Here is a 13313-nt window from a genome sequence, read left to right as displayed (position 1 = left end):
AATTGTGATGAACGAGCAAAATCCTTGCTGCACACAGGACATTTATAAGGCTTCCCTCCTGTGTGAGTTCTTTGATGTGTTTGTAAATGTGATGGACGAGCAAAATCCTTGCCACACACAAGACATTTATAAGGCCTCTCTCCTGTGTGAGTTCTTTGATGTGTTAGTAATTGTGATGAACGAGCAAAATCCTTGCTGCACACAGGACATTTATAAGGCTTCTCTCCTGTGTGAGTTCTTTGATGTGTTTGTAATTGTGATGAACGAGCAAAATCCTTGCTGCACACAGGACATTTATAAGGCTTCCCTCCTGTGTGAGTTCTTTGATGTGTTTGTAAATCTGATGAACGAGCAAAATCCTTGCCACACACAGGACATTTATAAGGCCTCTCTCGTGTGTGAGTTCTTTGATGTGTTTGTAAATGTGATGAACGAGCAAAATCCTTGCCACACACAGGACATTTATAAGGTTTGTCTCCTGTGTGTGTTCTTTGATGTATTTGTAAATCTGATGAACGAGCAAAATCCTTGCCACACACAGGACATTTATAAGGTTTGTCTCCTGTGTGAGTTCTTTGATGTGTTTGTAAATCTGATGAACGAGCAAAATCCTTGCCACACACAGGACATTTATAAGGTTTGTCTCCTGTGTGTGTTCTTTGATGTATTTGTAAATGTGATAAACGAGCAAAATCCTTGCCACACACAGGACATTTATAAGGTTTGTCTCCTGTGTGTGTTGTTTGATGTGTTTGTAAATGTGATGAACGAGCAAAATCCTTGCCACACACAGGACATTTATAAGGCTTCTCTCCTGTGTGAGTTCTTTGATGTGTTTGTAAATCTGATGAACGAGCAAAATCCTTGCTGCACACAGGACATTTATAAGGCTTCTCTCCTGTGTGAGTTCTTTGATGTCTTTGTAAATGTGATGAATGAGCAAAATCCTTGCTGCACTCAGGACATTTATAAGGCTTCTCTCCTGTGTGTGTTCTTTGATGTATTTGTAAATGTGATGAATGAGCAAAATCCTTGCTGCACACAGGATATTTATAAGGCCTCTCTCCTGTGTGTGTTCTTTGATGTGTTTGTAAATGTGATGAACGAGCAAAATCCTTGCTGCACACAGGACATTTATAAGGCTTCTCTCCTGTGTGGGTTCTTTGATGTATTTGTAAATCTGATGAACGAGCAAAATCCTTGCTGCACACAGGACATTTATAAGGCTTTTCTCCTGTGTGTGTTCTTTGATGCATTTGTAAATACTAGGGCATGCCCGTACTATATATATATCTAAAATTATATCCCCCCCCTCTATTTACATGAAATGGTTTGGTCCATTCGCAAAGCCAAAGCGGACGGCTTGCGAGTACTGTGACAATCCCCCCCCTCTATTTACATGAAATGGTTTGGTCCAAAGCGAACGGCTTGCGAGTACGGTGACAATCCCCCCCTCTATTTACATGAAATGGTTTGGTCCAAATCGAACGGCTTGCGGAGTTTGGTAAAGAAATCGCCATCGCGTGCACAAACGCGCAGGAAAGCGAATGAATCGCAAATTAGTTTTAATTAGTTTTAAAACATAGTTTAACGGCAACATAGTTTTCCAACGTGAAATAAATGAATACGCTCTCAAATGTGCCGTCCGAGGCAGAGTCTGTTCGCCACGTTCGGCACACGTGATAGCTCGCTGCTCTCTGGTTGGTTGAATCGTTTTTTGGACATAGCTCGGTAACTACTTCTCCGATTAATATGAAACCTTGAAAAGGCACATCCTCGGGTCCCCAGCAATATACCTGGCAAGTTTAAAGTATATCGGACCCGTGGTTGTCGAGAAACAGCGGTCACAGACATACAGACATACAAACATACACACAGAGATTACTGGAATTATAGATAGATGATGTACAAGCAAAATCCTTGCTGCACACAGGACATTTATAAGGCTTCTCTCCTGTGTGTAACTTTCGATGAGTTTGTAAATTTGATAAACGAGTGAAATTCTTGCTACACACACGACATTTATAAGGTTTCTCTCCTGTGTGTTTTACTTGATGACATTTCAACGTTGATAACCAAGAAAATTCCTTGCTGCACACATTGCACTTGGATGGCGTCCCCCATCTGTGTGTTGCTTGACATCTCTTTGAAGACTTTAATGAGATAAATGTTTTCTTGCAAACAGAACACTTGTGCAGCTTCTCGTTCCTTTCAATTTTCTTGAATGTCGAACTACATTTGTTCTTAGTCAATACACTGCGATAGTTGTTGACTTCCTGATAAGAAGTCTGTGTCATGTTCTGATTGAATGAAACTTCACTGTCAAACAATTGCGAACTTGACTGAGAATAAAAAACCAATTTCAAATGATTCTCTGCAGAGACAATTCAAAAAAACCATCAATAAATCACAATTACTGTGAAACATCATCATTTTAAAAAGCAGAATGAATAGTACTCCATTACCATTGAAAACTGGTCCTTTGTCTCTGTTCATCTGCCATGAGGCGGAACCGAAAGTAAAGGATCAATGTTTAAGGTCTCGTGACAAGAATGCTTTGAGATTTAGAGGTGGTTTATATGTAAATGAAGGGTGCTGAACAAAATGGGTGGTAGTTATCCTTTCAAGATTGCTAACTTTTCTGGCTCCGTGCCATAAACCAATATAGCTGTCGCCAGAATATAAATTGGCCCTAACGTACCATACGTGGTTCATGTGTTTTTTCATACATTTTATAATTAATGGATGTCAGGGAATACATTTTTACCAGAAAATAATATTTATATTAAAAGTAAATGTCCAAATCCCAAGAAGGCTGGCAAAATCCAAGATTAGCACTAAAATCTCTCCCACTCTCCTTTTCCCTCCTTCACCCTTCCTCTCCTTTCCTTTCCTCCTATGTGGTGGCCCTGAATTTGTGAAGGTGGGGGTACACCATCCTATATGTGGGGGATCGATGGGTCGCTCTTACGAGATCATCGGCTGTCTCCATGCTTGTAATCAAGGCTTGTTCAACACAGAACTGAACTGTCTGGGGTATGCAACAACAACAACAACAACAACGGGCTGGCTGATGTATGGCTTTGTTGATACAGCGACAGCAACAAGTTTAAAAAAACCACACAACAAGCCATTGAATCAGAAGTTTACCACCGTGGATGTACCCTCTTTTACACCACCTTATTTAACACGTCAATTAGTTATTCATGCCCGTAGTTTGTGTCCTTTATGATGTCCTTAAAAACAGTATGTTTCGTGTTCGGAAGGATTTTAAATTTTGTTTGATTGCCAGACTAACAGACAGGCTGAAGTAATTCCGAAAAAGCATGTGTGAATGCATGCTCAAGACGAGGCTCCGTCAAATTTAGAGCCAACACACTGCTAAGCTGCACGTTCATATTCCGATTAGTGTACGATATTCAAAATATGAAATTAAAAGGAAAGTATGTCGTTCCTCAAACACAGACTGACAGTGACATTTGTCAGACAGATTGAGTGAACCAATTGTGTCACCCCACTTTCCGCTACGCACGCAAGATAAAAGGAAACGTCCCAATAAGCCGAGGATGTCTTCGTTGAATGATCTTATGGCAGGGTTTTTTTTTAAAAGGTCTGCCGGGCCACCAAATAGTCCATGGGCCAAACCTGAAAATTTGACCCATCGGTACCATCTCTTGTGGCAAAGCCTCACTGTTTTTTTGATAGTTTAGGGCCTACATATGATGAATTTTGGTGACAGCAGTGTGAAATTTGGCAGCTTTCTGGTCGTTATCACCTCTCAAACATCACCCTACCGCTATAATTTGAAGCTCAGAATTTGGGGGAAGGGGAAACTAAAATGACTGTAGTTTCGCTCTGGATGGGTCAATCTTAACAATATACCACTCATAATGTCCGTCTATGTACCCGCTATCTTAATCAAGAAGATGTATGCAAAATATTTCATTATGTAGGTCACCAGAGGTCAAAAGGTCACCAATTTTAGGGGGTGCCCAAAATTGACCATCGGGCAAGTCATGTTGCGAGAATAAAGTAACAAATCACCCAATGGTGATTTAAACACTTGGAATGCATATTTTAGAGGCCTTCAGATGATTCTAAGGGGACATTATTGAGTTGCTTTTGCAAAATTTTATTTCAGAGCAATTCATTTTGAACCATTTCTTGTAAATACCTAAAATCCAGGGTTTCGGGGGTAGAGGAAACCATAATGACTGTAGTTTTTGAGTGGATTGACCAAAATTGAAAATCTAATAGTCAAATTGTATGTCTGTATATGCTCTATCATAATGAGATTGTGAGATTTGTCAGGATTGAAAGACATGTTCCACTTGTTTGCCCAGTCTGATTTTGTCCAGGTCTGCAGAGAGTGAGGAGGCTGCAGACTGCCGATCTGAGGGATGAGGAATGGAGCGGCAGAGAGTGGAGTCATCAGCAAAGAGATAGAGAGGATTTTCAAGAGAGTCAGAGAGATCATTGATGAAGACCAGAAAAAGCACAGGGCCCAGAACACTGCCTTGGGGAACTCCAGCCTGAACAGGAGGACGAGATGAGAGAAACCCATTCAGGGCCACACGTTGACTACGACTAGAGAGGACGTCCGCCAGCCATGCGTGGAGATTTCCATGGATACCAAAGGAGGAGAGTTTGGTGAGCAGAGCGGGGTGCCAGACCGTATCGAAGGCACGTGATATGTCAAGGGAGACAGCTCTAATTTCCTTTTTGGCATTGAGGACCTCCATCCATTGTTGAGACAGCAGAAGCAGCATGTCCAGAGTAGAGTGACCTGGTCTGAAACCAAATTGATGATCAGAGATCAAGCCATTGGAGAAGAGGATAGATTTCATATCCGAAGCAATGATGGATTACATGACTTTGCTGATAATCAGCCTCCTCCCAATTTTTTTCAATGCCGTGAACAAACTTTGGTGCTTCACAGGTGATGAAGGTTGTGGTCCAGTTTCATCGAAATAGTGGTAGAATGTTTTGGAAAAGAAAGGTTGAATCGGTCTCCACTCTCTTTGCTTGGATTTTTTTCCCGATGTTTAAAATCATTATTCTATTAAAATTGAAGCATCAACTTGATTGCTGCGGCGTGTATCGTTTTCTATGAACTCTCTCATTACTATAGCATGTCATCTACCCTTATCCCCGTATTCCCTTTTTATACAACAACACAACATGCATTTTAAAGGCCATTTTCCCTGCTAGAGCGGGGGTTAGCCTTGCGGTCCCCATGACAATCTTCTCCATTTTGCCCTATTTTCTGCATCTCTCCCTGTTAACCCCCTTGCCCGCATTTCTTCTTCCACCATCTTTAGCCAAGTCTTTCTCGGTCTTCCCCATCTTCTACTTCCTTCGACATTCATTTCCATCACTCTTCTCAACCAGTCACTTTCATCCTTCCTCAACACATGACCAAACCATCTCAACCTGTTCCTCTTAACAGCATCAATCACAGGCTCTATTCCCATCATCTTCGCAATTCATCATTTGTCTTCCTCTCTCTCTCAACGATACTCCGCACATCCGTCGAACCATTCGCATTTTCACCCTTTCCAACCTTTGTTGCTGCTCAACGTTCATTACCCATGTCTCGCTCCCATAAATCATAACACTTCTTACACATGCAGCATACACCTTTCCCTTCAGCTTCAACGACACTCCCTTCATCATCAGCACGCCACTCAGTTCCCGAAACTTCTTCCATGCACATCTCACTCGAGCAACCGTTGCCGAGTCTGATCCACCTTCTCCATTCAGCATGTCTCCGAGGTAGCAAAATGTTTTCACACCTTCCGGCTTCACGCCGTCTCCAAGATCCAACTCAACATTTCCTTCATCTGCAGCTCCCTCTGTGCACACCTTACATTTGAATGTAGCTGCCACACTGGTTAATGACCCTCTCAGACCACTACATTTTTGATGAACCCACTCAGCGCACATTGTACATTGAATGGAGTTCACTCTGACACCCTTCCTACACACAGCACAGGGCCACTTCCCAGTTCTTTCCACCTCACCACATGCTTTACCGCTTGCCATCACCTTCGTCTTTCCGATATTCACCTTCAGACCTTTTGTCTCCATACATTCCTTCCACGTGTTCATCTTTTCCTTCAGTCCATCCATACTTTCTGCAATCAACACCAGATCATCTGCATACAACAACTCCCACGGTAAACCCTCCTTTACGTTCTGAGCCAGCACCTCCAGCACAGCTACAAATAGTAGTGGACTTAGTACCGACCCCTGATGCACTCCCACATTCACCTCAAACTCACCACTGTTCCCGTCCTTCGTCCTTACAGCTGTGCGCGCTCTTTTGTACATTGCCATCACTACTCTGATCAACCCATTCCTCCACTCCTAACTTCCTCAATGCCCATGTCAATACTTTGCGTGGAACCCGATTGAATGCTTTCTCCAGATCAACAAACCCAAGAAACAACTTCTTCCTCTTCTCCATGTACTTCTCCTGCAACTGCCTCACAATGAAAAGCGCGTCTGTCGTTCCTCTTCCTGGCATGAATGCAAACTGCATTTCGTCGATCTTCACTTTCTTCCTTATCCTCCTCTCCAACACCCTTTCCAATACCTTCATTCCATGCTCCAATAACTTTATCGCTCGGTACGAGCCACACTCCAGAGGGTCACCTTTCCCCTTGTATAGAGGGACAAGGGTACTCAGTTCCCAATCCACTGGAATGTGGCCTTCTTTCACCACCAGATTACAGATCTCTGTCATTCTCTTCACACCCCAACTTCCTGCTGCCTTCAACATATCTCCCACAACTCCCGTCGGCCCTCCCGCTTTTCTACCCTTCATTGCTTTTATCGCTTCCTCAACTTCCTTCTCAGTTATCTTCTCTGCCGGTCCTAAAACTGGGTTACTCTCTATGTTGCCATCCCTACCTCTACCTTTTAATAAACCCATTTTAATTATACGAGATGTTTTCCCACCCTTTACCTCCAGTGTGCTGCCTTGTTCGGCCTCAGATCGATTCTTGGGTTTTGAAAATTGTAAAGAATAGTTAATTGAACGCAGTATACATTTAGTAAGCTCAACGATCTTCTGGCGCAGCCAAAGCTCCTGATGCCTCAGCGACGTTTGTCAGAGCCATTGATGCGACACAAGCTTGACTGTGTGCACACTGTATAAACTGATCAATCCTTCGACATGATGTTGAATTCAAGCCTTTCATTGATAATCAACCAAACCAAGTGGAGCTGTGCTGTGTGTTCTGTGCATGGTTCTGCTTACCTTCATGCTTCTTCGGAGCATTCTTCAGCTCCCAGAGAGAAAAAGCACAAGGTTCCTGCTTTACACACTCATTGCTCAAAGCATCCTGGGAACTCTGAGAGAAGTCACTTTGAAAATCTTCCATCTTCACTGGATGAACCAGATCTGCAAACATTATGATCTCATGTTATTTAAGTAAAGAGATAAAATGAATACCAAAAAAACAAGGACAAAAAGACATGAAATGTCGAAGTCCCTGCGGTTTTAGTTATTTTTCTGTGCAGAGTTGAAGGCCGCCAGTCGGCCATCTTTGCTCAGATTACAAAACAAAATCTTTTACATATGTATACTCATGTATTGTCCATGTGGCAAGTGTAAACAAAATTCATCCATGCATGTCCAATAAATGGTTGGAGACACATTTAAGTAATACACGAGCTGAAAGTCGGCCACCATTGTTGTGATTTCGAAAAAAAATGACATGCATATGTAAGCCATCATTCATGATCTGTGTGCCAAGTTTGAACAAGATCGGTAAATGCATGTTTGAGAAATGGTTGAAGAAATTCCATTTTGATAAACCCATTTTAATAATGAGACGTTTTCCCCAACTTTTACCTCACGCATGTTGCACAGCCTCAGATCAGAGTGATTATTGGGGTTTTCAACATCAGGATTTGTTTTTACAACTAAAATAGCCGCCAGCCAGACATCTTTGATCGCATTGTGGATCAAAATTATTTGCACATGCAGTATATATCTTCATGTATTGCCTTTGTGCCAAGTATGAACAAAATAGGGTCCATATATGCCAGAAATATGGTTGAGGACGGATGTATTAACGCATGGATGGACAGGAAAGACCCAATGATATACAAATGTGCTTGTGATATACAAGGTGGATATACTCGTATAAGGGACCGTGTGGTAACTGTGATCTCATCCTATGATCAAAGGGTGTGCTTGCACATTGCATGTAGTTGATCTTGAGGAAGGCATCACTGGGCTGGTACGTCCTGAAGAAGTTTCTGGCTGTTAACAAATAGCAAGTGCAACCACTTCACAAGAGGAAAAAGAAAGAAAGATAGAAGCGCATTCCACTCCAAGCACTTTGGCGCACCCTGCTACGTACATGGCGAACGCACAAATATTATTACCCTTGCTCGAGGGTATTGCATTTGAGTCAGTTTGTCTGTCTGTTTGTCCGCATACAATAAATATGATTTTCTCTGCAACCGTTGGTCCGATTGACAGGACATTTTCACCATAGGTGTGTCTCCTCCTGTATAAGTTTTAAATGATAATTATGACGTCATATGTCATGTGGTACAGTCACCATCTTGGAAAAACCGAAAAAATGCACCTCTTTATCTCTGAAAGCGCTGCATAGAAAAAAATTGAGACATGGCTCATTGTAAAGAAATCTCCATGGGGGATAACATACAGTCACGTGAAAAAGTAAGTACACCCCATGTAAAGTTTTGACTTTTTCAACATATTTCAACATCCAGCTATTTGATCTTCATTTCAGCAATATTGAGAGATAAATGCTTGCTCTTGTTGTTCCGCCCCCCTTTTTTCTCGAGCCGACCGCATGGTCAATGGCGGCCAAGGCGAACGCTAACCAAGGCGCGTAACAGAATTGGGAGGGACAAGGCACCGTCTGTAGGGGCGCATAATGGCGCCGTTTGGAGAGAGCGATTGGGAAATGAGAGAATGGGGCCTATCTTATTTGATTAATGTAACGCAGATTCAACTATTGGGAACACGGCCTTATCTAGACACATAATAAGGAAATAACTGAGATTTCTAAGGTGACCTACGTGTTGCATATGGACTAATTAAGGGTGCGACCTTTAACCTTTTAATAATGGAATATTTACAAGAATTATTTACAAAGTGAGGGATCTAAAACCGCAACACTGGTCAATGGTGTTTGGAGCGAGCGCTAAGGCGACGAAGGCTCAATGCAGCGAACGCTGCTAATCAAACCACGTGACAATTTGGGGAGACTGTTGGGGAGACCATGTGACTGTTGTGGATTCGGGGGTCGGCGCTCCCCTTATCAAGGTGGGGGTGGGGGAAAGGAAAGTGAGAGACAGAAAGACAGAGACAGAGAGAGAGAGAACAAATGATGAATTGCGATAGATGATAGGAATAGAGCCTGTGATTGATGCTGTGAAGAGGATTAGGTTGAGATGGTTTGGTCATGTGTTGAGGAAGGATGAAAGTAACTGTTTGAAAAGAGTGATGGAAATGAATGCAGAAGGAAGGAGAGGATGGGGAAGACCGAGAAAGACTTGGCTAAAGATGGTTGAAGAAGAAATGCGGGCAAGGGGGTTAACAAGGGGAGATGCAGAAAATAGGGCAAAATGGAGAACATTGTCATGGGGACCGCAAGGCTAACCCCCACTCTTGCAGGGAAAATGGCCTTAAAATGCCTGTTGTTGTTGTATTTAAATTTTGTAGTCCATTGTATAATTTAAATAAACATAAATGCAAATTTCGTATGTGGAAAAAGTAAGTTCACCCTTGGCTGTAATAGGTGGTATTGCCCCCCTTTGGCAGAAGCAACCTCAAGTAGGCGTTTTGTACAACTGTCTGCCAGTCTGTGACATCGACTGGGAGAAATTTTTGCCCACTCCTCCATGCAGAATTCTTTCAGCTGCGCGATGTTTGAGGGGTTTCTTGCATGTGCAGCTCGTTTCAAATCCCCCCACAACATCTCGATGGGATTTAGATCCGGGCTTTGACTTGGCCATTCCAGAACCCTCAATTTCTTTCTTTTCAGCCATTCCTTGGTGGATTTACTGGTATGTTTTGGGTCATTGTCATGTTGCGAGGTCCACCTTTGGTTGAGTGTCAACTTTCCGAGAGATGGCCTCACATTATCCTCAAGCACCCTCTGGTACAATGAAGAATTCATAGTGGATTCTATGATGGTGAGCTGCCCAGGCCCTGATGCAGCAAAGCTGCCCCAAACCATAATATTTCCACCACCATGCTTTACAGTTGGTATCAGGTTCTTGTGGTCAAATGCTGTCTTTGGTTTTCGCCAAACATGTCTTCTGGTACTGTGGCCAAATAGCTCTACCTTTGACTCATCTGTCCGGAGAACATTGTTCCAGAAGAGCTGGTCTTTGCCGAGGTGGTCATTGGCAAACTTTAGTCTTGCCCTGATGTTCTTTCTGGACAGTAAAGGTTTCCTCCTTGCACACCTCCCATGCAGATCAAATTTGTGCAGCCTCTTTCTAATGGTAGACTCGTGCACTTTGACATCGACAGTGGCAAGAGCCACCTGTAGGTCCCGTGATGACATTCTGGGGTTCTTAGAGACTTCTTTCAGCATCTTGCGGTCTGCTGTCGGGCTGAACTTGCTGGGGCGGCCTAGCCTGAACAAGTTGGCAGTTGTTTGGAATCTTCTCCACTTGGAGATGATCTTCCAGACAGTCGAATGATTGATTTCAAATTGTTTGGAGATCTTTTTAAATTCCTTCCCAGACTCGTAGGCATCTTCCACCTTCTTTCTGAAGGCCTCAGCGAGCTCTTTTGATCGAGGCATGGTGACGCCGCACACTTCAACAACAAAGAGCAAACCAAACTAAATGTCTGAGGTTTAAATAAAACAGGTTTCTCCAAGATCCTCTCTAACGATGTTCTAATCATTTGCACCTGAGCTGGTGCACCTGATTCTAATTTTAGGTATTTGAAGTAGTGATAAATGTCGGGGTGTATTTACTTTTTCCACATGCAAAATTTGCATTGATGTTTATTTAAATTATACAATGGACGACAAAAGGTAAATGTTTCATGATATTTGTTATATTATATCACCTTAATCTATCAATATTGTTGAAATGACGATCAAATAGCTGTATGTTGAAATATGTTTTAAAAGTCAAAACTTTACATGGTATTTACATGGTGTACTTACCTTTTCACGTGACTATGTTCAGGATGATGTCATAGGTGCCTCCATTATGACGTTATAATTTAACAAGTCCAAAACCTCATCCGATCAAGATGAAATGCCTTGAGCGTCATCTCGGGATACATTGGTGGAGAAAAATAAATAAAATAATGATGACGTCATTGGTCACGTGGTTGGGCGGCCATATTTGTTTTCACACAAAAGCCTTAAAATCAATAAAAACACGTGTTGGCGAGGGTCTGCAATCTCTTCTTGCTGTTTCTTGTTGAGAGTTGCAATGCTTACCTCTCGGAGGACAATGGATGAGTTCAGGATCAACCATCAGCTTCCTATCAACATTTGTAATGACAAAGTCATGCCGTTGTGTTTTGATGTTATCTCCATCAATGGGATTGCAAGTTTGTAACCGAATTATTTCGTCACAGCCGTCAATAAGTGCATATTCCCCAGAAATATCTCGACAAATATTGTGATGTTTCATCGTGTTGAACGAATTTAGTTTAATATTGAGCTGGGTATTCAAGTTGTTTGACACCCTTAAGGCAAGTAGATAGAGGGTGGGGAGAGGTGGGGGTGGGGGAAAGGAAAGAGAGAGACAGAAAGACAGACAGAGAGACAGAGAGAGAGAGAACAAGCTCCCATACAATGTGCACTCATCAATGTCTGCCAATGGGACAAGCAGAATGTTGTTGTGGTTCAGACCTGTGTCTTGAAAAGTTGATTCATCTCCAAACTCAGACTTCACCTTCACTTTCACAATAAAACCTGAAACAAAAAAATCTCTTTAAAACCAAACAATGGTTCGACTGAAACAAAATATTTTTTTATAAAAATGTTGAAAATAAATGAGAAATTATTTCAAACTCGAGAGATTCTCATTGTAGCACACGCAGTGCTGGATATTACTATATCAAGTCATTTTCAGGATTTTGATGAAAGCATCAACATAATTAAAGAGACTGGTCGACACACGAAAGGCTTACAGTATATCTCTGGATAGCCAATCATTATGTCACGACGCTCTTCCAGGTCAATTTTAAAGGTCTGGTAAAACCATGTCATCACAACTGAGTATATTGTAGTAAATCATCTCCATATTAATAGGCTAATGCCGTCTATCTGTCTGTCCCACCCTGAAACATGGAAACGTTCTTCAGAGAGGGAAAAAAATGATAAAGCAAAGGTTACTTCAAATTAATCCAAAATCGTTTTTTCAAATTAATCCAAATTTTTTGAAAATTAAATTTTTTTTCAAAGAGACAAAACATTGAAGCCAGGTGGTGAGGAGGCAACAGGGTGGGTGCTGCAAGGCCGGTGGGAACCCCAGTGGTATCCTCACCTAACCGGAAGGTATTGCAGAATACGTTGAATAAAGATTATAGGGGAACATGAACTTTATAACATGAACATAAACACAAATCTTTATAAGAATAAAGATTGTCAACCAAAATAAAAGGCTCAGAAAACAATATTCTAATAAAATGTTTGAAACTTTATTTTGAAATTCGTTTTCAGGTCACCTGGACTTTAGTCCACATTCGTTTGTGAGAAACTGCAGTGATCTGAAAAGTATTGGGAGCGACCGGAAGCGAAAGAGAACTGGTCGATCTCATGCTGTCGAAGTGGCCATGATGAATTGGATCAAAGACGTCACAGAGAAGGACGCTCCATTCTCTGGACCTCTTATCTGACAGAAGGCAAAGGAGTTCGCAGAGAAGCTGAACAACAAGTTCAAGCCAATGAACAGGGGGTTCTGTCGGCTTGTTAGAGGAAGACAGCGATGAAGAAGGGGTGCATATTCCAACTGGGATGGAGATGATTGCGGCAGCGCACATTCTGAGGAATGGGATGATGTTCTGAGGCTGCAGTGACACAGCATTTCTGCATCGTATCGACTCGCAGGTGCAGAGTTGCTGCTGATTCACTGAAATAATCTACGATCGACTCATTTTTCAAAGTGTACATGTAATACCTTTTTTTTTTTCTGTCAATGACCAAACTATGCTCGTTTTGTTCCATGACCAATAAAATGCTTCATTGTTTGGTTTCCTGATGTGAAAATGACTATTTTTTTCCAGGGATGGGTGATCCCGTGTATAAGAATCACCCGCTTATTCGTGGGTGCCACTTTATTACCAT

General features: G+C 42.1%; 1 protein-coding gene across 1 annotated transcript in view; it reads right to left on the bottom strand.

Annotated features, from left to right (window-relative positions):
• LOC144892114 (uncharacterized) overlaps nt 1-11655 on the bottom strand; it is a 141183-nt gene extending 129528 nt beyond the window's left edge. Inside the window, exons 1-3 of the mRNA XM_078777330.1 lie at nt 11460-11655; nt 7265-7408; nt 1-1234 (exon numbers count right to left, since the gene is read on the bottom strand). The exon at nt 1-1234 is cut by the window's left edge and continues 92 nt beyond it. Coding sequence (XP_078633456.1) covers nt 1-1234; nt 7265-7408; nt 11460-11655 — 1574 coding nt within the window. The remainder of the gene's footprint in view (nt 1235-7264; nt 7409-11459) is intronic.
• Between the last annotated feature and the right edge of the window lie 1658 nt (nt 11656-13313).

Source organism: Myxine glutinosa, chromosome 5 (genome assembly GCF_964187855.1).
Source record: "Myxine glutinosa chromosome 5, kmMyxGlut1.1, whole genome shotgun sequence".
NCBI classification, from domain to species: domain Eukaryota; kingdom Metazoa; phylum Chordata; class Myxini; order Myxiniformes; family Myxinidae; genus Myxine; species Myxine glutinosa.
This window is presented reverse-complemented; position numbering and strand designations above follow the sequence as displayed.